Source organism: Lingula anatina, chromosome 1 (genome assembly GCF_051362555.1).
Source record: "Lingula anatina isolate TDL-2025a chromosome 1, LinAna3.0, whole genome shotgun sequence".
Taxonomy (NCBI): domain Eukaryota; kingdom Metazoa; phylum Brachiopoda; class Lingulata; order Lingulida; family Lingulidae; genus Lingula; species Lingula anatina.
Window position 1 is genome coordinate 37712312 of NC_141767.1, and position 27271 is coordinate 37739582.

At 37.4% G+C, this 27271-nt stretch overlaps 2 protein-coding genes across 3 annotated transcripts in view; both read right to left on the reverse strand.

Annotated features, from left to right (window-relative positions):
- Positions 1–27271, reverse strand: part of LOC106164705 (uncharacterized) — a 78098-nt gene that overhangs the window by 26386 nt on the left and 24441 nt on the right. For both annotated transcript variants that reach the window (XM_087015394.1, XM_087015398.1), the window contains one exon: positions 26927–27139. In XM_087015394.1, coding sequence (XP_086871520.1) covers positions 26927–27139 — 213 coding nt within the window. The remainder of the gene's footprint in view (positions 1–26926; positions 27140–27271) is intronic.
- On the reverse strand, positions 1018–26712 carry LOC106164707 (receptor-type tyrosine-protein phosphatase epsilon-like). Its single transcript, XM_087000623.1, has 27 exons — positions 26677–26712; positions 26412–26502; positions 25112–25327; positions 21805–21948; positions 21033–21341; positions 20832–20914; positions 20146–20374; positions 19732–19946; positions 19469–19568; positions 19143–19230; positions 18810–18871; positions 18556–18719; positions 12040–12127; positions 11776–11852; positions 7955–7991; positions 7676–7773; positions 7114–7233; positions 6344–6504; positions 5966–6101; positions 5537–5683; positions 5193–5292; positions 4855–4928; positions 4377–4511; positions 4039–4167; positions 3622–3779; positions 2982–3117; positions 1018–2736 (listed from the first exon to the last, which is right to left on the reverse strand). The coding sequence occupies exons 1-27, from the start codon at positions 26710–26712 to the stop codon at positions 2659–2661; spliced, it is 3411 nt and encodes a 1136-aa protein (XP_086856749.1). The 3' UTR covers positions 1018–2658.

The window sequence follows — 27271 nt, forward strand, 5'->3', positions numbered from 1 at the left end:
TCAGGTGGTGTAGGCCTATATTATGCTTTCCTTTCAACTATTCTGAATCGATTATGTATATCGTTGCTCAAAATAATGATTATACGTAATAAAATCCATTTTGTTCCAAATATCAAATTTTCGTGTTAGTCTTCTTAACCCAGCCTTCTTACCCTTTAGCCATGTCTCAGATGTTTGACGAGTGTCCGGTTCACAGCTTGAAGGGAAAGAGAAGCAAATGATGAGGTCGCAATCCTGTAGCAATGGCGATGACAGACCAAGTGTGGGTTCTTCTGACAACGTTGATGATGATACTGTTAGTGCTAGCGTCAGCAGCTTTCTGCGACCTGTGGATTTGCCAGGAGCTTCACTGTCAGTCGCAGCTCCTTCCTAGAGTACTCTTATCAGTTCACCTAGAAACGCCAAGCCGCCTGCAAGGTGGCAATGTTGGCTTTGCTGATGACCACATCACTGAACGCACCTATGTGGTTCCTTAGACCAATGTCAGTGGGTCCCGACATGACTTAAGCTAGAATTTGGTGCAGTTCAGGTCTCATCTACTACAACTAAATACTTAATATTAAGGTATAAACGCCCCTTTTAAAGACAAGCCAGCATGCCCCTGACACTTTTTGCATGTCCCAAACACTTATTTCTACTTTTGAACTGCCATCCATTGACATGTACTCATATTTGGCATAGGTCATTTCAAACGACCATCGATTACTGTAGGGAAGAGAGAAGCTGGAATATCAACATATGTAGAGCTTCAAACACCTATAACATTGTTAAACCCCACTCTTCGGTAGCTTCTGATGAATTGTTTTGATATCTTATGCAGCGAGAAATTCTTTTTTATGGCCTCTTTCGCTTAGTGATTTTTATACATTTCTCGTACACCTCTGCATTACCTCGGGTCAGCGAATTTGACACTGGTGTCTATTTCAATTATTTGTTAGCCTTTTGTTGCCAAAATTTCCATTTCTTACCCCTAAATGTTTGAAAAGTTGTTGTAAAAAAGCAAAAGGTTACACAGGCTGGCAATATTCAATATTTATTATAAATTATATCAGAGTTGACATATGGCTAGGTTTTTATGTCCTACATGCTACATTGCGCACAGCAGTTACATATTGTATATTGAAGATAACCAGAAAGCATGCTTCGTACAGTCTGCTAAATATATCCTTTCTATTTTTCAGAGATAAAATAATCGATTTCATCTTTCAGCACCTCATGTAGGTTTTACTAAAATGCTGCATGGTGCTGTTTGAATAATCTCACCCGCCCTCCCACAGGTCGCTATTGTGAATAAAAAGATATTCGGTATTTGCGTGTTATGAGTGAATCCGTGAATTTGCAACCAGCAAACAACACTGTACATGGGAGGGTGAATCGATTAGGTGGTTTCTAGACTAAATGTATGATATGAAGAGTAAAGCCCCCTTTACACTGAACGGCGTCCTTTCTGCGTCCTGTAGTACGGTCCCGTTTGAGAGTCAAAAATAATAATAATTTACGTGCCGGAAAATGGGCGATCATTAAGCATTCATTCTGCAACTAAAGCAATGATTGTGCCTCCTTATTACGGCCACAGTGATGGCAGTTTCATCTATCTCACAAAAGACGCAGAAAGGACGCCGTCCAGTGTAAAGGGGGTTTAAGTAGTTGCTCCATTACAGAAAATCGTGAGCACCTTGCGCATTCATTTGTCTATATCAGTCTCTGTTATCAGGAATATATATTTAAAAAAAACCCTCCCCCTTTCTCACCTACAATATTTACCCACCCATAGGTTGCCGTAAGGTACTACCTGTAGTAACATGTACTATGAAATAATTACATTGCACATCGTAGAACGAGTCATGTCAAGCGAATTAGCCTATTCTCTTATCCATTTACATTGTACGCAGCCACTTGATACTATAACTCTTTCTTTCAAGGATCATAGAGACTTACTTATACTAACATTTTTCAATCTCTCAACTTTTCTTATTTGTTAATCGCGCGCAAATGCGTTTGTTGATTCCAGCAGGTAGAAATGCTGGATCAAGCAGCTTTTTGTGGTCCTTTGAGTATAAAGATATCTTCCTGAAGGAATGAGAATTTCCCGAGAGATGACCATGTTCGACCGAGTGATTGTTCTATGAGAACTGCTCAGGTGCGTGCACCCTCCCCTGGTACCTTTTCTATTAGAAATGGCAGGCACAAGGCATATTCGAGGGGTTTTAACGCCCTTTTTTTTCTCCTCTATCAAAAGCTACCGACAAAAAACAACCACAGTTCTACCATCATAAGTCCTGAATAACATGTACTAGTACATATCTTATATGTAGTAAACTAATAATAAACTATATGTTTTTACTAATGGCGTTAAATGCAGGAATATAAAGCTCTTCCTTAATTCCTCGGTTACATGCATGTCTATTGCGTAGCTTACACTAAACTTAGACTATGAACACCGCTCTCAGTATGTGTGTCAGTGATCCTTTCTCTCCTCCCAAAGAAATAGAAGGCTATAGGGAAAAGCAAGTTGTGCCGTTATTCCCCTATCTAAAGACATTGTTGCTTAAAATAAACGACAGTTGATTGCAAGTAAAGAATTTGCACTGAGTAAATTAGGGAGCATTTGTTTTCTGTCTTCTTATGAAGGTAACGTGTTCAGTTTCCTTTAAAATCTTACACCTGGAAGTTGGCGTATGTGTCGAACCTGTGGGCGTATTCTTCAACCACTTCATAGCAAAAGTAATACTGCTCCTACAAGATAAAAACACTGTATGTACTTGCATGTTAAGCATATTTGACAAATATATAACTGTAACGGATTTGAAGAGGAAGGGGTATCTGTTAAGTATGTCAATTTTAAGTGTTAAATTTTGTGCAATGTCAAGTACCAGTATGGCGACACTACCTCTTCTGTGTATTCACGGCCTCGCCTTACAGTATATCATTCTAAACAGATGAGCATACCGTGTATGACAAACAGTTGTGCAAGTATGTACCTTGCTATCGATCAGCTGTGGTCTGTTTTGTCTGACAGCCTTCACCGTGTGGAAGACATCCACTTCCTGCTCCACCTTCAGCTTGTCCAGTATGCGAGCCACGGCACAGAATAACCCGCTCTGGTGGGCACCGTTCCTTTATTATAAAAAAAAGATAATGTCATTTCTTTGGGTAGATTTAAAATAGATAACAATTGTACAGATATGGCCGGATTCTTGAAAAGAAGATGGGCATATTATCATGAAGCTGCATGTTTGTTTCATAAAATTTTCATCAAAATACATTTATTAGATGCGGTTTCCCATTTTTAAATACACGGCAACAAATACTCAATAGTCTGTGTCATGAGCAAAATGTTCATCAGCTTGATAGTTTGACCACATAAAACATGTACCGGTTCTAAGGATTTTAAACACAAGCTAAAATTTCCCTTCCGTTTTAATTCGCTCAGGGCATTTATGACCAACCTGGTCGAAGACCTTCAACAGAATAACCAGCGGTAGTAGGTGATTACACATACCTATACATCAGTCTGATGAAGGCATCGGATCAGGTCAACCGCATAAACTAGCGATAGGGGATTCCAGATTGTATTCATAAACCTTATTATTAGATGAAAGCCTGTATTATTTAACTTACATGCAGTGAACAGTTATGGAAGTGTTTCCACTTTTTTGTTGCCATTGTTGAACTGCGTCAAACAGCTCAAGAAACGCACGCGGTGATGGCGGCAATGGTTCTGATGTCATCCAGTCATGAAACTGGAATTGGCAGACAGTTCTTGGAGGGCCGGAGTGCTAAATGGTTCAAAGAAATGATAAACCAGACTGTCGTTGTAACTAAATATTTTGTCCTATTTAATTGTCGTTTTTTATATAATATAATACAACCTTACGATATATTATTATTGGTCGATTCACAATCCGACCTGGGTGTTAATGGTTTCTCTCTCAATCGAACACTGGTCCTTAAGAGAGAAATCGACAATCAGCGCAAAATTCCTACCAATGTAAATCATAACTGTAATGGTATCTGTTTCACGAAAAATATACTTACTCGCTTTGAACTAACCAGCTTCAACTCCCTTACGGTAATAGATTCCCCAATCTGACGCATAGAAATCACTTCGACAGTGAAATGACCATAAGTAGTCGGCTCCTCTACTGGCCAGTACACAGCACTTGTCTGAAAAAAAAAAGCCAACTTAGCTACTAAATATGTTATCAGGAAATGGGGGACAAATATAAAATGTATAATAAAGAAACTTGCTTTAAAAGAACCAACCGCGTATGATGTGGTTATTAACATTCTAAAATTGGCTTTAGCAACCAACATCTGTGAGTAGTGCAAAAGTAGGTCCAACTAAACCCATTCGATATAATTGTATTTTCTACCTTGCTATCTTCGTTCGTTTCATTCAGCATAACTATAGTCGCACAATGCTGGTCAAACAACATACTCCAGAAGTCAACCACCGTATGAGGCAGAGGCATCTGCGTCACGATATAGGCATCTTGGCGTTGGTAACCCTAAAACAGTAAGATTTCTGATAAAGGGTTCGTGATTGATTTACAGAATTTGGTTTTTATAATATGTCAATAATATATCACAGAATTCTTTTCCCTGAAGATTTTGCAGAATGTTAAGATATGTCTATTATTCAGGTAAAATCAAACTTGAAAAAATAAAAAAAAACAATACTCACAAATGCATCATCCACTCTGTTTGTATAGTGTTGTATTGTATTGTATTGTCATTTATGAACAGAGCAGATGAAATATATTTTAGTAAAATTATACCTGCACAGTTAGATTTATCGTTGTCTAAATAAAATTTTGATGATACTTCATGATTAATATACTTTAACCGTACATCTATGAACACGGCATTAATGTAATCAGTGCTGTCCTTCACGTATGACACAAGGTATGGTCTGCAGTGGTTACCTTAAAAAATAGTCCAAATTCTCTCATAATCCAAAGTCTTTATAAATACAACAAGATCTAAGATTTTTTCTTTTGATTCTTAAAAAGTAGGAGTGAACAAAAAGTACATATATCTGCAAGTGTATGTAGATGTATACTAGTACATTTGTACGAGCAATGAAAGGGGTAAAAGACACGGGCCGATAAACTTAAAGTAATAATAAAGTAACAATAAAGAAATGTAGAACATGAAAGTAAAACTGAAGAGGGCTGTTTAAATGATACCTGCTACAATATTCCTCACTCTATTCTTATCAATGTTGATAGGTTCTAAGGCCGTCTTGATGGAGCTTTCGTCTATTTCAGGCAACATAAGGTTCAGTATCTGCTCGGCAGGCAGAAAAAGATAATCATGTACCGGCATAAAACAACAACTACGACGACAACAACAACAGTAATAATAATAATAATAATAATAATAATAATAATAATAATAATAGTATATGGTTAAATATTCAAAGCTACCCACACCATCCATCCATCAGCTGGCACCATGCATGACCAGAGTTTCTCACATTAATCTAAACTTAACCCAAGGCTTGGGAAAATGATAATCAATAACGGCCTACCACAAACTCTTCTTCCATTTTGGTCAGTCCCGACTTGTTTCTTCGTCTCAGTTTCTGCAGACGAGTGGCAAAGTCTTGCACTGGTATAGAGGTTAAACCACAGTGCAGTTCTTCTAACATCACATCATGGATGAAGTAATATTGCTCCTGTAACAAACATTTCTTTTAAATAAAATAAAATATGAGCAGTGGAGATCGACCAAATCAAATTAAAGTAATTAATGCACCCCTCTATATTCCATACATTGAACCAACTAAATGGATTATCGCAGGTCATTTCACGTGGCTGACAAAGTAAATCATTGTGAAACTCATGTTCCGGGTTTTGAGATTTTTTTTACTGAGCACACTTCCGTATATCAATAATACCCTGTATAGTATAGACGCATCAAACAACAATTTTCACGATTTAACATATGAAGCGCATACCACTGTCTGCACCATCTTTGGTCGCGATGCTCGCATTTCTTGGATGAGTCGATATATGTCGATCTTTCCTTCAGCAAGTACTTGTTCGAACAGGTAGTCCAGTGCAATGAAAGTTCCGGTCCTACCAACCCCAGCGCTTAAAAGTTACGGATATATATATTTCGATCAGTCGTCAGCTTTTGATTTGTGATTTATTATAACATGTTAATCAGGGTTACTGGGTAACCAGATTTCCAGTATTGTCTTATTTGTCTTGAAGGACACACTAGTATATAAAAACTTGAAGAATGTTGTAGAAATACACCAAATACATAGTGAAGATTCCTGTTGATTGATATACATATATGCTAAAGAAAAAACGTCAAAACCATGTATTACCTGCAATGTATAATGATAGGTCCTTGGTCTTGAACCTGACTTTGATACTTCTTAACTTCCTCTCGGAATTTTACCAAAGCCGTTGGGTCAACAGGCACACCATGATCAGGCCAACCGGTGAAGTGGAACTGTTTTACAGTACGGACTGCTGGCTCTCCAACCTTTGAGAAAACACAGAGGCTTGAAAAGATTTACGTGAAAATCTAACGAGTCACAGATTTACTTTTGTAATATGAAAATAGTTTCATTGGATCTTAGTTTTGATAGTCAGAAAGGTTTCATTTATGTTAGATCCTGAAATTTTGATTTACCTGTTGACTGTTTCGTCTCTTCACTCGAGTTGTGACCAAGTCTGTCAGAGTGAACAGACGAAACAGTCAACAGGTAAATCAAAATTTCAGGATCTAGCATAAATGAAACCTTCCTGACTATTTTTTGTAACAGTTCAAATGGAACTTGTCAAAATGCACTCTTTGATTGGTTTATTATGGATCGTGCCAATATTCAGTAAGACTGGGTTCCCATACTTAGATCGATTCATCTGGATCTACCTAACTCACTGGGGGTTCACACTAAATTGCTATCAGTTCAAGATGCTTAAATGTCTATCTCGCCTCCCGAATCAGCTAATGGTAAAGAAAATTACCCCCAAACAGCTTTACTAGGCGTGACAGACATTTAAGTCGGTTACGTTGCTGGCAATTTAGTGAGACCCCCAGGGAGATAGATCGATCCAAATATCTGTGGGAATGGTTCCTAACTCTGCTTACCTTACAGTACTTCAGAATTCGGACAAAATAGTCCTGTCCTTGAGTTTCATCCAGTGTAGTCACTTCTATTTCACCGAACTGTTTAACTCCCTCGTCTGCCCAGTATTGCTCACATTTTTGCTATAGTGAAAACGGGATAATTTTTTAATTAGATTACATGTCTTGCACCAGATACTGTATGAGAGGGTAAAATTCATGGAGAATGCTCGTATTAATTTTAATCGCGCAATGTAATTCGTTCAACTTAATTTCAACTTCATCTTTAATTTCTTTTTAAAACTTAATCTTAACTCTATTTGTGTTTCCTCATTAACTCAAACGAAAGCATAAGTAAATAATAAATACAAGTTAGTATGCTGTTCGAAATTTGGAAATTTGGCCGGTGACGACCGTTTTTATTGAAAAGTCCCTCTAGTGAAAGAAATGGAGTAAGGTTATCATGTATCATTAAATAATGATGAGTATTAAAAGTACGTAATCTTACAGCATGAATAATAAACTAACCACCTATTTTTATTATATGGAACACGCGCGTTTTGTCGGATGATACTGTAGTTATTACCTTGCCCATTTCCACAGTTTTTGTCACCATTACAATTTGTGGTGAGTTCACTTGCCATATCATCCTCCAAAAGTCCTTCACGGTATTCGGTTTCGGACCTACACCGGAAGAAAAGTGTACAATACATTGTAGCTTCTTATGTAACAAAGAAGTCATTCAGCATGTTTTAAACTAATATTGACAAATATGAAAATTGATAAAATGAAAGTGTGTGTGTGCGGATATGTGTGTACGCGCACGTGTGTGTTTGTGATTAATCAATTAAAATATCGCATTTACCTTGAGAAGCGATAAATGCACGTGGTCTCTTATATCCCTGAAATTAGAAAGTGCAGATCTGACTTTTGTTTCAGTTGTTAACAATATATATATATATATATATATATATATATATATATATATATATATATATATATATATATATATATATATATCATGACTACAGACAATTAAGGAATAATAAATTAAATTAATTATTGAATTACATGAACGATTAAGGCATTTTGTTTAGGGTCATGTGTCATCTGTGTATTTTTAAGTAGCTTGAGCACATTATCACGCGTGAAAAAGTAATATAACTAGAGGATCAGAGAGGCGATACCGCCTCCGAATATTGTACCACCAGCTGGAGCAAGCGCATTCGTATAGACCCCCACATACACAAAATAAGGGACACAGTCACCAGTTTTGTGCTTGACAAGCTGTAAAAATGCAATCAACAAGAATTTTTAAACTATTGCAAAAAATATATATGGTACAATCAAATTTAAGTTCTTCGTAAGATAGGTCAAGGATCAATTTCAAGGTCACAGTAAATTGCCAGTATATGACTTCCTATTCAAGTTCAAGAGTAACTATGGACCTATCTCTGTCAAGTTTGAAGTTAAAAGAGAAAGAAATTAGCAGAGTTCACTTCATGATAAAAAGTAGGTCAAAGGTCAATTTCAAGGTCACACTTAGATTGCCAGTATAGGACTTCCTATTCAAGTTCAATAGTAACTATGGACCTATCTCTGCCAGTTTTGGAGATAAAAGGGAAGCAAAATTTGCAAAATTCAGTTCATGGTGAAAAGTGGTCAAAGGTCAATTTCAAGGTCACATTTAGATTGCCAGTATATGACTTTTTTATCAAGTTCAATAGTAACTATGGACCTATCTCTGCCAGTTTTGGAGATAAAAGGAAAGCAAAATTTGCAAAGTTCAGTTCATGGTGAAAAGTAGGTCAAAGGTCAATTTTAAGGTCACATTTAGATTGCCAGTATATGACTTCCTATTCAAGTTCAATAGTAACTATGGACCTATCTCTGCCAGTTTTGGAGATAAAAGGGAAGCAAAATTTGCAAAGTTCAGTTCATGGTGAAAAGTAGGTCAAAGGTCAATTTTAAGGTCACATTTAGATTGCCAGTATATGACTTCCTATTCAAGTTCAATAGAAACTATGGACTTATCTCTGCCAGTTTTGGAGATAAAAGGGAACCAAAATTTGCAAAGTTCAGTTTATGGTGAAAAGTAGGTCAAAGGTCAATTTTAAGGTCACATTTAGATTGCCAGTATATTACTTCCTATTCAACTTCAATAGTAACTATGAACCTATCTCTGCTACTTTTGGAGATAAAAGGGAAGCAAAATTTGCAAAGTTCAGTTCATGGTGAAAAGTAGGTCAAAGGTCAATTTCAAGGTCACATTTAGATTGCCAGTATATGACTTCATATTCAAGTTCAATAGAAACTATGGACCTATCTCTGCCAGTTTTGGAGATAAAAGGGAGGCAAAATTTGCAAAGTTCAGTTCATGGTGAAAAGTAGGTCAAAGGTCAATTTCAAGGTCACAGTAAGATTGCCAGTACATGACTTCCTATTCAACTTCAATAGTAACTATGGACTTATCTCTGCCAGTTTTGGAGATATAAGGGACTAAATGTTATGATTTTGGAGTTACCATAATGTGCCATAAATTTCCTACGGAAAAAATTAATCAAAATAAGGAAAAGGTCATTTTGGTCAAAACTCTTGAAATGGGAGGTGCTCTGAAGTTCCAGATGTTCAAATTTGATGAAATAATGTCATTTTCGACCACAAGTTGCCTGCTTTGCCAAGCCTTATGTTTTATTTTTTCCGGAGTTCAAAATTTATTATCCATTACCGTACTGCACATTTTGCTTTAACCACCAAAATGTACTTTTTGATACAGCGTAACTTTGGAGATAAAAGGGAAGCAAAATTTGCAAAGTTCAGTTCATGATGAAAAGTAGGTCAAAGGTCAATTTCAAGGTCACAGTAAGATTGCCAGTATATGACTTCCTATTCAAGTTCAATAGTAACTATGGACCTATCTCTGCCAGTTTTGGAGATAAAAAGGAACCAAAATTTGCAAAGTTCAATTCATGATAAAAAGTAGGTCAAAGGTCAATTTCAAGGTCACATTTAGATTGCCAATATATGACTTCCTATTCAACTTCAATAGTAACTATGGACCTATCTCTGCCAGGTTTGGAGTTAAAAGAGAAAGAAATTAGCAGAGTTCAGTTCATGGTGAAAAGTAGGTCAAAGGTCAATTTTAAGGTCACATTTAGATTGCCAGTATATGACTTCCTATTCAACTTCAATAGTAACTATGGACCTATCTCTGCTAGTTTTGGAGATAAAAGGGAAGCAAACTTTCCAAAGTTCAGTTCATGGTGAAAAGTAGGTCAAATGTCAATTTCAAGGTCACGTTTAGATTGCCAGTATATGACTTCATATTCAAGTTCAATAGAAACTATGGACCTATCTCTGCCAGTTTTGGAGATAAAAGGGAGGCAAAATTTGCAAAGTTCAGTTCATGATGAAAAGTAGGTCAAAGGTCAATTTTAAGGTCACATTTAGATTGCCAGTATATGACTTCCTATTCAACTTCAATAGTAACTATGGACCTATCTCTGCCAGTTTTGGAGATAAAAGGGAAGCAAAATTTGCAAAGTTCAATTTATGGTGAAAAGTAGGTCAAAGGTCAATTTCAAGGTCACAGTAAGATTGCCAGTATATGACTTCCTATTCAACTTCAATAGTAACTATGGACCTATCTCTGCCAGTTTTGGAGATATAAGGGACTAAATGTTATAATTTCGGGGTTACCTTAATGTGCCATAAATTTCCTACAGAAAAAATTAATTAAAATAAAGAAAAGGTCATTTTGGTCAAAAATTCTTGAAATGGGAGGTGCTCTGAAGTTCCAGAAGTTCAAATTTGATGAATTAATGTCATTTTTGACCACAAGTTGTCTGCTTTGCCAAGCCTTATGTTTTATTTTTCCAGAGTTCAAAATTTATTATCCATTACCGTACTGCACATTTTGCTTTCACCACCAATATGTACTTTTTGATACAGCGTAACTCGAAAACCGTATGGAATACAAAAAAACGGAGACCACTTCCAGTGTTGGGCTTTACATGCTCTACAAAATGCAAAAAAGAATGGGTCTCTAGCATTATCGGTTCCCGAATTAGAGACAGTTTTCAGTTTCGGTATCTTATGGCCGCTACACCCGTGAAAATGCACCGATTGACCCCAAATTCACACAGATGAAAGATGACCTGAAGGGTAACATTTTCCAATAATATTATTGGTTAAGTCTGTGTGGTGTCTGAATAACAGCGCAAATAAATTTTTTTTCGTAAAAAAATTCATTTTTTTGAAAATTTTTGCCCGTTTGACCTTGAAATAAAGGTCAAAGGTCAAATCCAAGGGCATATTTGAAATCTACACATATGACTTTTGGAAAGCCGTCTGTAGAAATTTTTCCCATAATTCCTTCCGTAGGGTAGATAATTAGCATTTAATTTTGCCATTTTTGGACAAGGGTGCATTGCAATGAGTGCCACACCTAGACCCCAATACCGACAAAGCCCAAATTTTACGTGGAACGAGTTGAGATTATAGGTGACCTAAATCCAAGAGATGGGTATGGGGGCCCTTACCGTCTAGGAGGAGAAGCTGTAACGGTAACATGGCCACGGAGCCGGCGGAGCCGGCGGAACGGACCGGACGGGACTAAAACCATGTGTACCGCCAGCGCTAACGCTGGTGGTACAATTAACATACAGTGTGTTATAGTAAACTTACATCAATATAGTTTGCGTTGACGTAGTCAGAGTTTGGATCACCTTGCAAAAGATCCAGTACAACTCGGCTATGGTCGTCTGATGAAAAATTAGAAATCGTTATAAAATCATATCATTATAATCCCAGTTTTAGCTAAATACAAACGTGCTTAGAGGGATAACCGCTGTTCATTTTGGGCAGAAAAATGGATTTTCCTAGGGTAAACGACAATTTCCTTAAGTTATGAAGCTATCTATAGTTAAAACAAATTATTTGATGGCTTACATGGCATAATGTTCTGGAACCTGTTCTTTAGTTTGTTCTCTCGCTTTTGGCCGGCTTCACAAGGACAAATAAATATGGTGGGGAATTTCTGAAAAAAAGGTTATAAACTACAATTAAGAGAATTAATTGTATTTATGTAGCAAATGGTTTGTTTTAGTGGTGCTATTAACTTTTTGGTAATACATCAACGTTTTGTTTGGGTCTTGTGTCTGCACGTTTTGACCTTAAGTAGTTGACCAAGACAAGGTGTTAACAGATGTCCAGGGTTAAGGAATGTCTTAGCTGCTGTGTATCAAGGCACACACAAGTATATTCTATGAAAGATGTTTTGGAGATTAATTCCATCGAGCTGCATTCAGTGAGAAGTCATTCAGCTTTGTAGCTGCGGATATATTTACCCGCAGTTTTAGCAGCTACACTGTATTATTACTTACGTTTCTTTATTGTTATTTGTACACTGGTTACCAGTCATCACTTTTGTGGTTTCAAGATTTGGGGACGACTATTTGTTACTTGGTGACTATTTTCTTCGGATTATTCAGTTTTCCCCAGCCACCAGTTTTGGTATTCAAGATTCAGCGACGGCTGTTGACGGTTATTTGTTACTTGGTGACTTTATTTTATTTGGACAATATTCACTTTTCTCCAGTCACCAGTATTTGATATTTAAGTTTCGTTTTACGGGATGACTTCAAGTTTTGGATCACACACAGGCTAGTATTTGTTTTCATTTCCCCCCCCCCCTTTTTTCACGTGTTCTTATCAATACATTTATAATTGTTGTGTTATGCAACTACAGTTGTTACCTATTTTGTTTAGGTGTCACTCATCATGTTATTTTTGATTTTTTTTTTCTTTTGTGTGCATCTATTTTATTTATGTTTATATTCCTATCGGGCCAGGTGTTTTTGCAGTTTTCATATTTCCTATTTCCTGGCTGTCATTGACATGCCGTAATCTATTCATATCCTATTTCCGATTGTCTCCGTGTCCGCATTACCAGGTGGAGTATTATTAGGGGTTTCTGGTCGACTAGGCGATATGCATTTTTGGAGTTTTTATGCTCTTTGTTCTGGGTGTACTTCCCAGGTTTTTAACTGTTTGCCTAGTAGTGAGAACCCTGTAGTGGTATCTGGTATACTAGGTTCTGGGTGTATTTCCCAGGTTTTTTTAACTGTTTGCCTAGTAGTGAGAGCCCTTTGTGGTATCTGGTATACTAGGTTCTGGGTGTATTCTCAGGTTTTTAACTGTTTGCCTAGTAGTGAGAGCCCTTTGGTGGTATCTGGTATACTAGGTTCTGGGTGTATTTCCCAGGTTTTTAACTGTTTGCCTAGTAGTGAGAGCCCTTTGGTGGTATCTGGTATACTAGGTTCTGGGTGTATTCCCAGGTTTTTAACTGTTTGCCTAGTAGTGAGAGCCCTTTGGTGGTATCTGGTATACTAGGTTTTAATTTTTTGGGAGCTGTTATGCCCCTATTCTGGGGAGTCACCCAGCTATATGTTCGTTGCCTAGTCGGTTTTCCAGATATCCCTGTTTTTACGTGCACGGCTAAGCTGAGGCTGTTGCCTGCATGGATTTTCTCTGGCGGCGGACTAGGAGATGTTTAATTTTTTGCACTTATTATATCTATATGGCTCATGCCATATCTACCCAGGCTATTCGTTGGGTTTATGCCGGGTTTATATGTTCTCTGTACAAGTGTATATTTTATTCATATTACTTATTCCGTTTACTTACTTGAATTACCTGGCCCGGGGAATTTTTATTACTGAATTGTCTTATATATAAATGCAACTGCCTTCGGTCTTCTTAGTTTCCTTTGTTTTTATGTTACCATGCCTTCCAAGACCCCTCCCGGGTGGAGTACCGTAAGCGGTCCAGGATGTCGGTTGTCTCCAATGCGCGCTCATTATCCAGCAAACGACGATTGGCTCCTGCATCCACTGCTCCTGGTGGAAAGAAGCCGAGTCACACCGGCACAGTAATGCCGTGCGCTTCTCCTTCTCCCGACTCCTCCCTGCAAGAGACTAACGTTCAGCAGCAGATACCCTGTACCCAGTATCAGCAGACTCTCGACACTGTAAACACACGGGTCCAGCCGATGAAATTGGAAGTGATCCACTTGCCCTCGTAAAAATCGCTGATTTCCCTTTACCTTTGGACTGAAGTTTTTTTTTTTTTTTTTTTTTTTGTTTTTGTTTTCAGCGATTTTCTAACAAAAATTTTATATGATTCTGTAAACTTACTTACGTACGGCTTATCTATTAGAACATTAAGAAGCTCCTTATGCTAATGATTGGCGTCTTTATGATGACGCCTTTTGCAACTTACGACCAACACTACTGGTCCCGTGGGATAAGTTATCCCCGTGTTACCGTTAAAAGTGGCAACCATGAATACCCCCCCCTTTTTTACGTCCCTTTTGTCTAGGCATCTTTTTTTTTTTTTTTTGCTTTTTATAAAAGGGAGTAATGCACCTTTAGTCTATGCTAATTTAGCACTGTTGCCAGTACTGGGATCCCATCCTAAAATCGATTGCCCCACATCCCACGCCCAGTTACAGACCCCGCCTACAACATTGTCTAACAACTCCAATTACCCATTCCCTGTTACAATTGGTACTTAAGGTTAGGATCCTCATCAGGTGATTTTCTCATCAATATATTTCCAAGGGTTCCTGCCTTCATTGCACCACCACTCCTAGCATTCACGCATTTCATAATCATTTATCAGCCCGTACTCATCCTGAAGCGATTTTGGATTATATTAATCAGGTTTATCCTCTGGGCGGATTGCTGGCCAAATTTTATCTCCCTCTTCCATATTTTAAATGTTCACCATTACCCATTATTATTAAATCTGAACCTTATAAATTCCGTGTTATTCGCGACCTTTCTTATCCCCACCTGGACTCGGTTAATTCTAATATACCCAGAGTATTTTCTGTACAACTCAATATATTATACGATTATCGCCCATGTCCAACATTTCGGCCCTGGTGCTCTTTTAGCTAGGTCTGACATTCTAGATGTTTTCCGCATTTCATCTCTTAGCCTTTTGGTTTATCATCTTCTTTGTTTCTCTTGGAATGAATTGTTTATTTTGAAACATGTCTGCCAATGGGTGCAAGTCGTTCGTGCCAAATATTTAATCACTGAGCACAGCTCTAAAATGGATGTTTAAAAAAAAAAAAAAAAAAAAAAAAAAAAAAAAAAAATTACATGCCTCGGCCATATCCTATATATTGGATGATTTTTCTTTCATTGGACCCCCATTGCCAATAACTGTCAAGTTAATTTACAAAATTTTCTTGCATTATGCAAACGGAGTAAGGTTCCCATTAATGGCTAAAAAAAAAAAAAAAAAAAAAAAAACTTTATTCCGACCACTTGTTCAACTAATTGCGGCGTTGAAATAGATTCGCTAGTAGGTCGTGTGCCACAGGACAAATTGGAAAAGTGTTATGTTTTAGTTTCCTAGCTTTCTCAAAGGAGAATAGGTACAATTGAAAGAGTTACATCTCTTATGGGTTTTAAACTTTGCATGCTTAGGCGTAGTGCCGGGCAGGGCTTTCTTACGCCGCTAAATTCATTTAACTGTTGGTGTTAGGCGCCCCCGTCATTATATTCGACTCAATAGTGAAGCAAGAGCGGACCTAGGCATGTGGCTTCATTTTTCACATTACTTAATGGAAAATCGGTCCTGCTGCCTTCATCATGACAATCGTCAGATACCTTACACTTGTTTACAAATGCCTCGGGGTCAATAGGTTATGCGGCGGTCTTTGGCTGTCAGTGATTCTTTATGAATGGGTTGCGGTTGTTGCACTTTGGCATATCACAGTTAAAGAACCGTTTCCTATAGTTCTTGTTTTGAATTTTTCGTTATCTCAGCTGTTTGAGTCCGACAGGTACATCTCGCCCTCTCCTTTGCCAAGTGCAAGCCTTCTTCTATTATCGACGAACTTTTACGCATATGTTAGGTCCTTTATTTCAGTTTATTGATGGAACACCGGTCACTTATTCTTATGTTTCTTCGTAATTATCCAAAGCCCTTGCTTTTTCAGGATAGTTATATAGCGGTATTGTTTTTATAATTATGTGTGTTTCATGTTTCAAAAAAAAAAAAAAAAATACAGGGTGGGATCACCATTTTACTGCCTTATTTGGCTCCCTTAATTTTATTCATGGTTGCCAGTTTCTCTTTCTATCCCTCATTCACCTGTAGCTAGTTCTTCATGGGATATATATATATATATATATTTTTAGTAGCACACAGGATTCAGATATAATGTCAGATGTTGTTTATCATTCCATTTTTTTTTCACAAGCACTCCTCGGTTGGCGGGGATGTGAGCTTCTCTCACATCATATGGCCTTTTATTTTCATTTGCGCCAACTTTTTGCTCCTATAGCTGTTGTGATTTCTCATATTTTTCATAATTAATCCTGGTTACATTTCATTAACATACTTTATTATTTTTATATTTAGCACTTATATAGTTTGGGGGATGTTTATTATCTCCCCAGTTTTGTAACTTTGTATCTTATTAGTTTTCGTCATTAATAAATGACAATTTCAGTCATATGGACTTATCCTACTTAATTTGGAGCAATAACAGAGCTTCGTTGTGCTTGTGAACATTTGGCTACATAAAACTACAATTAAGAGAATTAATTGTATTTATGTAGCAAATGGTTTGTTTTAGTGGTGCTATTAACTTTTTGGTAATACATCAACGTTTTGTTTGGGTCTTGTGTCTGCACGTTTTGACCTTAAGTAGTTGACCAAGACAAGGTGTTAACAGATGTCCAGGGTTAAGGAATGTCTTAGCTGCTGTGTATCAAGGCACACACAAGTATATTCTATGAAAGATGTTTTGGAGATTAATTCCATCGAGCTGCATTCAGTGAGAAGTCATTCAGCTTTGTAGCTGCGGATATATTTACCCGCAGTTTTAGCAGCTACACTGTATTATTACTTACGTTTCTTTATTGTTATTTGTACACCCTCCACCCTCCCCTACCACCTGCCTTCATCCTTGTGGTGTTTTTAACACTTAGACTTATTTACTTTCAAGCGGCACCTGTGTGACATAATTAAGGGGGGCACCTATTTGGACAGTGCCACTTTGCCTCTGGTAGGCCTGCTAATCAGAGGCATATGAGTTCAGTTATTCAGGAGACAGTTAATGCTCTCCCTCACTTTTCTCGTAAAATTCACAACATTAAGAAGTGCATTATTCAGGAGTAAAAATTTTAGGTGATGTTTGGTAAACTTATTCAAACCCCCCCCCCCCCATATTTTTTTTTCTCTTTCCATGACTAATGAAGCAGATTTGAGCATTGGCTCAATGTAACATGGTTGTATTTATGCTTGTTAGCTATAACTCATTTGGCACATTAATTAGTCATTTCAGATTATCTGGTTATCATTTGTTTATTGATATATATCATACATGTGAGATTATTACTTTAAAACTATAGTTAGGTAAATGTACTATGCAGGGCATATGAGGCAGTACGTAGGCCAAGAGAGACAACTCTATGATTGGGCTGTCAGAGCAATGAGGAAACCTACGTCCCCGTCCTAAAAAGGTAGGGGTTGCGTAGCTCGCTCTCAGCCTAGGCCGGCTTTAGAATGTGCCTTTTGCCTTTTCTTTTCATTTGCGCCAACCATTTGCGCCAACTTTTTGCTCCTATAGCTGTTGTGATTCCTCATATTTTTCATAAGCCTTTTATTTTCATTTGCGCCAACTTTTTGCTCCTATAGCTGTTGTGATTTCTCATATTTTTCATAAGCCTTTTATTTTCATTTGCGCCAACTTTTTGCTCCTATAGCTGTTGTGATTTCTCATATTTTTCATAATTAATCCTGGTTACATTTCATTAACATACTTTATTATTTTTATATTTAGCACTTATATAGTTTGGGGGATGTTTATTATCTCCCCAGTTTTGTAACTTTGTATCTTATTAGTTTTCGGCCTTTTATTTTCATTTGCGCCAACTTTTTGCTCCTATAGCTGTTGTGATTTCTCATATTTTTCATAATTAATCCTGGTTACATTTCATTAACATACTTTATTATTTTTATATTTAGCACTTATATAGTTTGGGGGATGTTTATTATCTCCCCAGTTTTGTAACTTTGTATCTTATTAGTTTTCGTCATTAATAAATGACAATTTCAGTCATATGGACTTATCCTACTTAATTTGGAGCAATAACAGAGCTTCGTTGTGCTTGTGAACATTTGGCTACATAAATGGTTTTCTTTAACATTTGTACATGCCGTGAACTGCTATTAGACTGCAGACAGTCCATTTTCTTTTCTTAATTTATATTGTTCGATCACAGTTACGAAAAACGAAACACGACACAATTTAAACGTATAACAACAATCGAAAAACTTTTTTGTACCTGAGAGATTCACTTATTTTCTCAAATCTTGACGCATATCAAAGATGCACCAGTCCAATTGAAAACATTGAATGCAGCCACACACATACAGTACCTGGTATTCAGCCTTAAGAACATCTCTGGTTTTCAATTTCATGACCTCAAAAATGTCCTCTACGGGGATTTCTGTGCTTTGATCAATATTGCCATAGAGATGCTCGTCGTCGGCGTCTTCATACATATTTTCTCTCGACAATTCTTCTACAAGTTCATCTGAAGCTATAAAAGTTAAATCAGAGATATTTTAGGTTTCCCTTGGAAGGCAGTATTTGTGTACTTACAACACATATTTACTATTTAGTATATTACCTTCTTTTCCTTGCAGGTCGGAAAAGGCGTCAATTCCATTTGATTCGTTACGGCGCTGCCTTCTGCAAGATATATATGACAGTGAGATTTGGAAATGGTTCCGATTCTCATGTAAAAAAAAGGAATTGAAATAATGAAAATGTCTGTATACCTCTTACTTGTACATGTAGTTGTTATACACTGTAAATATATGGTACATGTACCGGTAAACGTATCTACTAAGTTTGACCACTCGGTAAGTTGCACTTTTGTTGGCTACGCAAATACCCATGCATCCATGCATAATTTCACTTACATTTGCTTAAGTAATCGTGTATATGAATATAAATTTACCTTTTGTATATGACAACAACGACCACAACTACCGCCACCAGAACCAGGACCCCCAACACACCTCCTGCTACAGTTCCACCATTTATACCTGTGACAGGGACAGGAGTGGGTAAGAAGAAAGGAGGCATCATATACACGAAGGAAGACAGCATAATTTAGAAGGAAACTTTCGCATTTTAAATAAAACGCCAGTAATATATAAGAGAAAAATTAAAATTTGATTCTTAAACATAAACGAATAATTTTGCATATTGTGTACTGTAGCACATTGCATCGCAAAATGTCTCATGTACATGTACAAATGTAGCCACATGTATAATACTGACTGTACAGTTCATTCTGAATTGAGACGTCTTTTTCCATACTCGTTGTTGCCCGAATTAGATCACTATACTCGCCATAGCCGACAGCAGTTTTGGCACGAATCTATAAAGACAATAATGCTCAGGATGAAAAATACCAGTACATGGAGGACTGAGGAGTAGACTTACATTGTCCAGTGCAATGCCACCCAAAACATTTTTTTTTCATAAAATACATTGGAAGCTTCATGACAATACAGCGGTGATTCTGTGTGAAATATACTTACTCGAATCATGTACGTGGAATTGAACTGCAAATTGCCTATTATTTTACTAGTAATATCTTCACCAGTCACTGTTTCTTCCCACTGGCCGGGTTGTTGAGTGTAGGATATCTGGTAACTGACGATAACGCCACCTGGAGGGGAAGGGGCACGCCATGTTATCTCTATGGAGCTATATCCAGTAGATGTTACATTTGGGGCCTTCATCTTTGGTGGAACTGTAACATAAAATAATTATATTTTGCAAAAAATCTCCATCAGTTCATTTTCTGAAAATAGTGATTAATAAGCTCATGGTAATTATATTTAAGAGAAAATATAACATTTTTTCTTGAAAAATGAAATAAGCAATACCGGCCGGGGAGTTTTTTACATGATGATATTTTCAAGAAATTTATAACTAATTGTAAAACTTACCCCCTTCAGCTGTAGTATGCATCACAATCATTGGTGGTCCTACCAGTAGTAAGTTGTTAACTGCTGTCAGGTAGATGTTGTATTTACTAAATGTTGTGAGGTTGCTAATAGTAATCAACTGCGATTCATTTACAGGCTGAACGTCTGTTGTACCTTTGTTGAATTCTCCTTCATATCGTACGGTTAATTTTGCAAACCCGTCGCATCTATGGACCTCTTGATTCATCCCCTAAAATTAATGGATATTTTTTAATTATCTTGAATAGTATCGATATGTGCATGAGGTCCTGCATGTGGAAAACGCCAAAATGAACGCAAAATATGTACAGGACACGTATAGGTTTTTAATCGATTTATATCATCTTTATTTTGAGGGTTGGCTAAAATATAATGGCACAATCACAATTGGTGACATCCTCTTTAACCATACTATAAGTTAATGTAATTTGAAGAAAAATAATCACGTATTATAAATTTTCTGTGCAAGTATTTCTAGTACACCTGAATAACTTTCTCAGATGACCGTTTTCATGCAAAAATAAATAAATAAATAAATAATAATAACTTGCAAACAAAACACATTGTAACCAACTATCAAAGCAGCACACAATTCGACCTTCCACGCTGTACTTCATTTGCTGCACCGCACGCATGTGTGTGTGTATCGATGAACACAGTACACTTACCGTCGTTTTTATTTCCATGTAAGTAGATCTTTTTGATGAGGTAACATAAGAGTTGATATTTGGATTGGGAGGTGCTTCGGGTTCTGAAAGTAATAATAATAATCCATAGTGACGGAATAAATGTATTATTTTGGTCTATTATACCTGTATGTTACATAAAAATAATCTTATCAGCTGCAAGTAAATTTGAAACCATCTTACCTCCACATGTTCTTGCAGTGGTTGTCGGGCTGGGAACACCATGATATCCACCATTATTCTTTATAGTTACACTGACATTATATTCCGTGTAATGAGAAAGATGTTTGATTGTGGCTGTACGATTTTCTGATGATACTGTCACATTGCTGGGTTGGCCACCCTGTCGCCATGCTCTAATGACGTAGCTGTGGACACTCCCAACCCCAGAGCCGGTCTGGGATGACCACTTTTGCCAATTTACGGTGAGTGAATCCTGAGTCCTTGATAACACATCCGGTGCTTTGGTTAGATATGGGAGTGATGATGTGTCTGCAAAATAAAATTAACACATGGCGAGAAAGAACGAACCAAGAATGGTATTTTTGTTTATTAAAATTCATATTGACAATACAATACAGGTATGTCAATTTAAACCATTGAAAGGCAAGTGCGGAATGCACATATTAAGTGCTATATTTAAAACACAAGGCACCCACTGTATGCGACTTACAAAAGCGCAATAAGCCTTTTGACGCTAGATGACTAGCTGTTGACATATTTCACTTACTGAAAAGATTGTTAAACAAAAATAATACCGAAGAGCGAGCTCTTCATGAAACAAAAGAAGTCAACATCTACACATCTACCCCGGTAGCTGAAAAGGGCTTATTATATCAAGGCATAGTCGAAAATGGACTCGTGTGGTAACTAGTAAATAATGTGCCAGATAACTGGCGACTTAAATCAAAAGGAAGAAAAGTCATAATTGTCACAGTCCATGACTGTCACATACCGACTTGACATGTCCCATTATGTCCCTGCCAGCCTACAGCACAACCAGATGTACAGACTCCATACACGGGATGACACTGTTCATTGCTATCTCTACAGTTACAGCGGTTTCTGCATTCAGGACCTAGGTTTTTATTACTACATCCTGTAAATCAACAGATATAGTAGAATACAAAAATAGTTATATAAATAACGAGGTTCCTTTTAAAAAGTGCATCTCCAGCGGTATGGGGAAAATTTGACTGCAAATCCCTTAACACAGAAAGCATAGACTTACGCGCATCAAAATGGTTTTGAAAACAATACAAACATACACATGGGCTTTGTAAATACAGAAGTATACCAATTGTAAGCCTCAAAAATAGTAAATATTACTAATAACAGAAAAACATTTATTTATCTTTAAATTATGCACTTTTTTGCGAAATGCTCATCCTTCACATTTTGGCGTTTTGAATGCGTTTTACTTAAATATCCAGTAAGACCTAAGCTATTAACATTTTCTGAAAGTTCATGTCACCTGTAATACATGGCGAAAAATAGGCGGTGTTTGTAAAATTATGTAATATTGCATCAAAAATTACTATTTTGTGCTGTATTTTTTCTGCTTTATTTATCAAAATAATGCATTTTTAAAACTATATTTTTACACATCGAGATTATCAGTGTATGGCTTTGAACTATCATGGGCCGGAAGTCCCATGACAAGTACTTTTTCTTAATATCCATGTTACCTCTGGTGCATACATTTCGCGGTGATAATGTTGTTAAGCCTTATGTAACATCGCTTTAAAACTGACAAAGTAATCTTTTTGAATAATTTCCCTGTTTTATGGATGTACACATGATGCCTTTTCTGCCTTGTTTTTATTCTGTTTACAGAGAAAGAAGCACAGGCTGGTGCCACGACAAACATTATGTCTTAAGGCTGGGTCACACTGCGCTTGCAACCTTTTGGCAACCTTTTTGCAACCACAAAATCTGGCGGTCGCTTGCGATCACTTTGCAAGCTTATTAAGAAGCTGTGGCCAATTTTGATCGGCAAGCAGTCGCAAAGCGGTGGCAACAAGCAATGGTATCTGCAATCTCTTATAGACCATCTTCAAGTTATAGGTTACCAGTCGCACACCGTTTGCCGAGCGATAAACAACCTGTCTGCAACCACCTGGTGATTGAAAACCGGTTGCAGGACTGTAGCAATCGCTTGTCAACTGGTAGCAAAGACGCGCAGAATATATATGTTGCCAACTTGTGACAGTAGCTACTTTCTCATAAATTCCCCTCTCAAAAGACAAAAAAGTTCTAGTAAAACGGCTCCTTTTCAACAAGACGGGACTGCTATAATCATTGGCTTTGTTTACCTAAGAAATAAAATGAATAAAAAACTCGGAAATACTGAGTGAGACCTTGGATTGCAAGACGCCACTTGTAAGGCGATTTAAAACATTTGATGAAAGAACTCGGACTTGAAAATCAGGAAGTTTTCATTTCCTTCCGAAAAATAGAACCATCTATGTTTGGTGAACTTTTGAAAAGACTACACCTTCACCTAACGAAACCAGTGCTGCAATAAAAACATAAATTTGCATACGTTTTAATCCTTATTAACCTTATAATACTCTTTAATATTTTCTTGTTCAAATACTTGGTCTCTTTGAGGTCGCAAGGCCTGTGTGGTTACGGTCACACTGAACAAAAAACCTCTTTGCGACTTGCAACTATCACTGGTTGCAAAAAGGGCGGCGACAGGTTGCAACAACTCGCAAAGTATCCAAATGAACGCTGGGTTGATATCCGGTTGCGCCGGTTTTCGGTGCAGCACCGATAACCTCCTGGCGACCGAAAAAGCAACTTGTGGTATCCAACCGGTTGCTAACAGGTTGCCGACTGCTTTGCAACTGATTTGCAACCGAATGTGTGCTTTCCCCTTTGTCTTTTTAACCCCAGGCGTTTGTCACTTACAATACAACGTAATTAAAGCGTGACAGGTCGTGTGCATCGTGTACTTTTTACACTGTCATCCTTGCAGTGAGGATACCAAGCATTGGAAAGATGTTAAATTGTTTGTGTTGAAACTATTTTTATTTAAGATTATTGGAGACATTTACCGATCTGTGCAATTAATTGTAGATAATTTTGATGGTTGAAATTATGATATTAAATAGCAATTATACCTTGCTGATTAATTTGTTTTTTATTTTCCGTTTTTTCTGCATTCGTGTATTTGTTTCATTGTTTATTCTGATAATATGGATTTGCAAATTTTAAATGGCATACAGCAATATATAATTGAGGTTTTCGGCACTTTATCTTTAATTTTTGCAAAATGATAAAATAAATAAACGTAGCGTCAAAAAATCGTACATTGCTTTTAGCTTCACATTAATATTTTTGGGTTAAGTTTGAAATGCGTGGTATATGAAAGCCTTGGCAATTAGTATAAAATCTTGCCAACAAATGCAATTTATGTTTTCTTTTTCTAAAATATTATAATTTATGATCTTGATATTTAGAAGGCATACATTACAATTTATGAAAAAAAGTCTTTGCCCAAACAGACCACCATCCTACGCCTATTTTATTTCAGTCGCTTGCAACCTTCCTGCGACATATTTTCGAATGCCTGCGATCGGTAAAAAACCTGTTAGCGACCAAGAGACTAAAGACCGTCAATCAAGCATGCAGTTACAACTGCAACCTTCTAGCGACCTGCTGCCGACAACTTGCGACTGGTAAAAAACTTGCAAGCGACCAGTCGACTAAATACTGTCAATCGACCGTGCAGTTGCAAATGGTATGCTACTGGTTACAGCAACCTACAGACAACCAAGAAAAGACCGATAGGCAACCTTTAGGATACCGATGTTTTTCATCTTTAGTCGCACTGGTTGTCGGTGCACAAAAAATGGCCTTCATGTGTCAACGATCGCAGGCGACCTGTTAGCAACCTTATGCGACCACTTTAAAACCTATGGCAACCTCCTTGCGACTGAGGTTGCAAAGAGGTTGCCAAGAGGTTGCAAGCGCAATGTGACCCAGGCTTTAGGCGGGTGAGGGCTTAGGCACAGGATTTCCTCGCGTTCACATTTGCAATTTCTTGGCTGGTTGGCTGCACGTCAGTCTTGAGAGACGAGTAATGGAGATATAATGACTGAGGAATAAAAATGCAATGACAGAGTTTGTTCCTTTATAATCGAATCTTTATCCCATATCTCCTTTCCTTTGAAAATAACCAATAAAATATCAAGAAAAGTCATTCAAAGGCTTCTCTGACATGATAATACTGAGACTATTTTGACATTTAATACCTTCATATCTGTACCCTTTAATTGTAACTTCGCAGAGTATTAACGGGCTCTTCAGCTTCAGCTGGACAATCACGACTAGACCAATATGAGGCACTTCACACGACAATTCTGTACTTCCACCCTCAGGCACTTGCGGGCTGTATGTTGCGCATTCTTCTCTAATGCCTGCCGTGTTGTTACGTACAAATATCTGTATATCACGTAAGTAAGTGCCGGCTGAAAGTTAAGATAACATAATCATAAACTGTGTATACCTGTAAGTATATCTGGCTAGTTGGGTTTGATAATCTAACCATGTCTAGACAAGACAAATAGAAATATGAAACATTATATTTTGACACCTTATTTGCATAATTTTTACTAATTATGTAAATGTGTGTATTCAAAGATGGACGTTTTGTAATTTTCTGCCAAATTAGATATTTGAACCATAAATTGCAGTGTTTCCCCCTTAACAAGCCTACGTGTACATACCACATGTGTATATATGAATAAAAGGGCAGTAAGATGGGTCCAGCTTGGAAAACAGTTAAGCCTCCAATAGGGGCCCAAAGTTATAGATATATTTTTTTATTATTATCGTCGGCCTTTCTTTTCAAATATAATAATTAAATATCTTGAACCCCTAATCATAATTTAATATCCCTTGCTTTATTTTCTGCAATAACAATTAAGAATCCCCAGTCATAATTTAGTATATTGTTTTATTTTCGGCAATAACAATTAAGAGCATTATTACGCCTTCACACCGCGAGTTGAAATAAAAAAGCTACACGTATACGGTACAGAACCCAAGTTGGCTTTCATATGTTTTGGAACATACGTGGTGCGCCCTAGGGAGCAGCCTATGTGGGTAATGTTGTTCAAAGATTGATGAGCCAGTTCCATACAGAAAAATCCAATGTGACCCTATTAAAGCCCCACTGTGGACACTAATGGGCTCCAGGGCCCCGTATCTCGAAAGATTCGCTATGTTGCGCACGTGCGCAAGCGTCTCGATTCCACAACTCGCCCATACTCGTCCCATATAATACATTGTAGCCTCTATTTGATTCGCAGCGATTCGCAATACGCGATGCTTTCGAGATACGGGGCCCATGCAGGAGAGCGAGCTGAGTTGGTTCACTCTCTACAAGTGTGTTTGTGTGCGTGCGTGCGTTTTTGTTTCTGCGTCTGTGTGCTTAGTTTAGTTTAGTTTAGTTTTGTCTACAAATAGAGCATGTATAACTATAACGAAATTTTTTGTATATAGTTTGTAGAAATCAAAAAGAAAAACATTTCCCCCACTGTTTATACTTACAGTCACCGCCATCGCCTCTGTTCAGAAGTGTTACACTATAAACCACGTACTGCTGGCCCAGGTCTACCCGCCACCAGGGGTATTCCGCTACCTCTGTGTGAGAGCACGAACCACTTCCATAGTTTACTCTAACATCCCCGTCTATAGCACGACTTGGATGTCCGCCTGCACCTTCGTTGATTTGCTCTGCTGTTTTTCCAAGGGCAACATTATCTGAAATTAATTAATGCACGAGATTTGCTCGTCACTTCGTTATCAGACTTACGAGCTGCACTAACCTTTTGGGCCGGTTGGTAGCCATCTCTTTGTCAGCTCATAATTTACACCTAACGCCGATAAAAAATAGTTATATAAATAATCTAAATATACACTCAGTATGTGCACAATGGCTTGCGTTTAATGTTTGTCAACAGAAAATATTCTAAAATGACGATTCATTGGAATAATAATGGATTTATGTACTTTCCCAACAAAAAACATGCTGTACATCTCTATTCCACACAAAGTTAACTTACAGGGATACGTGTAGCCCCTAACGATGATTTCACACAACCGTAATGTTTGTTTTCCAGTTTTACGTAACGTGACGTAGCGCCCCAAGACTGGTGGATCTATACCGTGCTCTAACATTGCTTTTGAACACTGTGTATTAGGAACTCCTACAGGTCTGCATCCTGTATCTGATGCCGTGTTGTTGTTAACGCAGAGCTGGACATCTTGAAACGGGCCTGGTAAAACGATAGGAATTTAATATATTTTCTATATACCATCTAGACAGACGCTGTTCTTACTAGTAAATAAATAAGTGAAATGTGACACAAAAACATACTGTTAAAGCAGATTACAAATCCATGATGTCA

Coding starts and splice junctions, on each gene's coding strand:
- LOC106164707 (XM_087000623.1), bottom strand. CDS start 26,712: ATGGCTACCAACCGGCCCAAAAGGTTAGTGCAGCTC. Junction 19,231..19,468: donor AATTCAGAATGAACTGTACA/GTCAGTATTATA, acceptor TCCCTGTCACAG/GTATAAATGGTGGAACTGTA. Junction 2,737..2,981: donor CACAGCTGATCGATAGCAAG/GTACATACTTGC, acceptor TTTATCTTGTAG/GAGCAGTATTACTTTTGCTA.